Genomic DNA, 2046 nt, shown 5'->3' on the forward strand with positions numbered 1-2046 from the left:
ATGAGGTTTCTTAAAATAAATTACAACCATCCAATGTTTTATATGAAGCACATGCTGTTGAATGTTAGTTAAAATTAATCTGAAAGAAAAAACTTGGAACGTCTTGGCAAATGAAATTTAGGAATTATTTTGTTTCGCTGACCACTGTCAGAGGTGGACAAGAAGGTAATTGCTGTGTCTGTGTAATTTTGTCCATCTATTGTTAGCAAAATAGCTAATGAAGCAATAGATGGATTTTTAATGAAACTTTCAGAAAGTAATTGCTGGAGCTTCATCGACAACCGATTACCTTTAGGAGTCAACCTGATTCAAGATGGCTGCCACAGCCAGTCTATTTTAGCAAACATAAAAATGACTACAAGTTACTTTAACAAATATCAAATTAAAATTGATAGTAGAAGTAGCTGAGAGTCATTTCAACCTACATTTAGCACAACAAGTTATTATTTCTTTAAGGAATCCTTGTTTCTGCACCAACATTTCTGATGTGCAGTTAATTCAATCAGCTAAAATACATAAAAAAACATGAGTCCAAACTTATAACAGAATGGATTTATCTTTTTTAATATTACCATTAACAAAAACAAAGAGACAAGCAAAAATATTTATATAGGTATATACAAAATACACTGTACATGAGCACAAAGGAATGATATTTCTGAGTTCAGCAGTGTGACGTAAGTGAAGGAGAATATGAATCACAAACATCGGATGGTTTCAAACCTACAGAGAAGCTAAAGAACTGGACTGAATCACTCTGCTCTAAAGTATACTGCTTTTTCAACCACTCTCTCTCACACACAATCAGGCAAATACACTCAGTTTTGCTGTGATTTCAACACAGGCACACCTGGACTGTCTACAGATTTAACCACCTGTAGTGGCTTGTATGGCTTGTTCAGTGGCACTCTGTGTAGAGCGTGTGTCCATTATAAAGAGAACAGAAGAGCTACATCGTTGTGTCCAAGTGTGCTTAATCCTCCTTTCTTTGTGCATCCATGTTTTCTCAGGCCATCTTAGGCTAAAGTGCTGAAGAGGAGGATTTTTTTGTGTTGCAATGAACATGGACGTGTTCACGGTGCGTTCACACACTCAATATTAGTCATAAAGTTTTTTTTTTGAGCTGCATGCTCCTACAGTACACAGGAACATGGAGTGAAAGCTCAAATGTAAGGCAGAGATGTCTTAATAAGATACATCCTGTGTGCCTTAAGCTTGTCGTCCAGCCGTGGCTTCAGTGGACAACAGCAGAAACGTGGAGTGGTCCGATCGACTCAGTTCAATCCTCCAAAACCTCAAGAACAGGAGCAAAAACTGCTGGCTTTGTTTGCCCAGAAACAGTCTTGTCTGTCACGTCTTTTGTCCCTTCCGCCGGTCTTCTGGTCATCTACCAGTTGCAGTCTTTTGCGAGCAGCATTAGGACTTTTCGTCCTAAACTGGCTTTCCAGGGCTTGACGAAGCTCTTCATGTTAACCAGGAGGCGACCCTGCTTACGGTCCAAATGGCCCGCCACCAAGTACTCCCCACCTGTGACATAAAAACAATAATCTAAACTGAACTTACAAAGACTTTTTCAAACTTTCAACCACATAAAATTAGCACAAACAGTTAACTAGTGTTTGGTAGGTTATTTCTTTGTTGTAACAATTCTTCTCTGTGATAAATCTTATAGCAGCCAATTGGCAGAACCTAGGGGGACCAGAAGCTCAAAACAATAGTCAATAACAACAGAATAAGCTGCTAAGCAGAGAACATTTGACAAATCTTTTATGTGAGCAACCCACATACTCAGCTCTGCTGCCCATCCCACAAATGCATGTTCCTTACAAATGTGGCATCATTTAAAAGGGTCATGAACAGCCTTTTCAACGACATAAGATATATTGCCAAGAAGCACTGTTACAACAACGACATAATCTACCAAACACTAATTTACTTTATTTAAATTTCAGACTCTGGAGCATGATACTGTTATGCTGCGTTCACACCGAACGCGATTTCAGCTTCAAAATCGCATCCAACGCTTCAAGTTGGACACTTGTGCAC

At 38.9% G+C, this 2046-nt stretch overlaps 1 protein-coding gene across 1 annotated transcript in view; it reads right to left on the reverse strand.

Moving 5' to 3' along the window:
- Window positions 1-537: 537 nt before the first annotated feature.
- The window catches only part of LOC106511013 (netrin-4), a gene marked incomplete at its 5' end in the record, with an annotated part of 6035 nt that continues 4526 nt past the window's right edge, over window positions 538-2046 (reverse strand). The window contains 1 exon segment of the mRNA XM_013999750.1: window positions 538-1527. Coding sequence (XP_013855204.1) covers window positions 1388-1527 — 140 coding nt within the window.

The sequence above is a fragment of the Austrofundulus limnaeus genome, unplaced genomic scaffold, assembly GCF_001266775.1.
Source record: "Austrofundulus limnaeus strain Quisiro unplaced genomic scaffold, Austrofundulus_limnaeus-1.0 Scaffold2447, whole genome shotgun sequence".
In the NCBI taxonomy this organism is placed as follows: domain Eukaryota; kingdom Metazoa; phylum Chordata; class Actinopteri; order Cyprinodontiformes; family Rivulidae; genus Austrofundulus; species Austrofundulus limnaeus.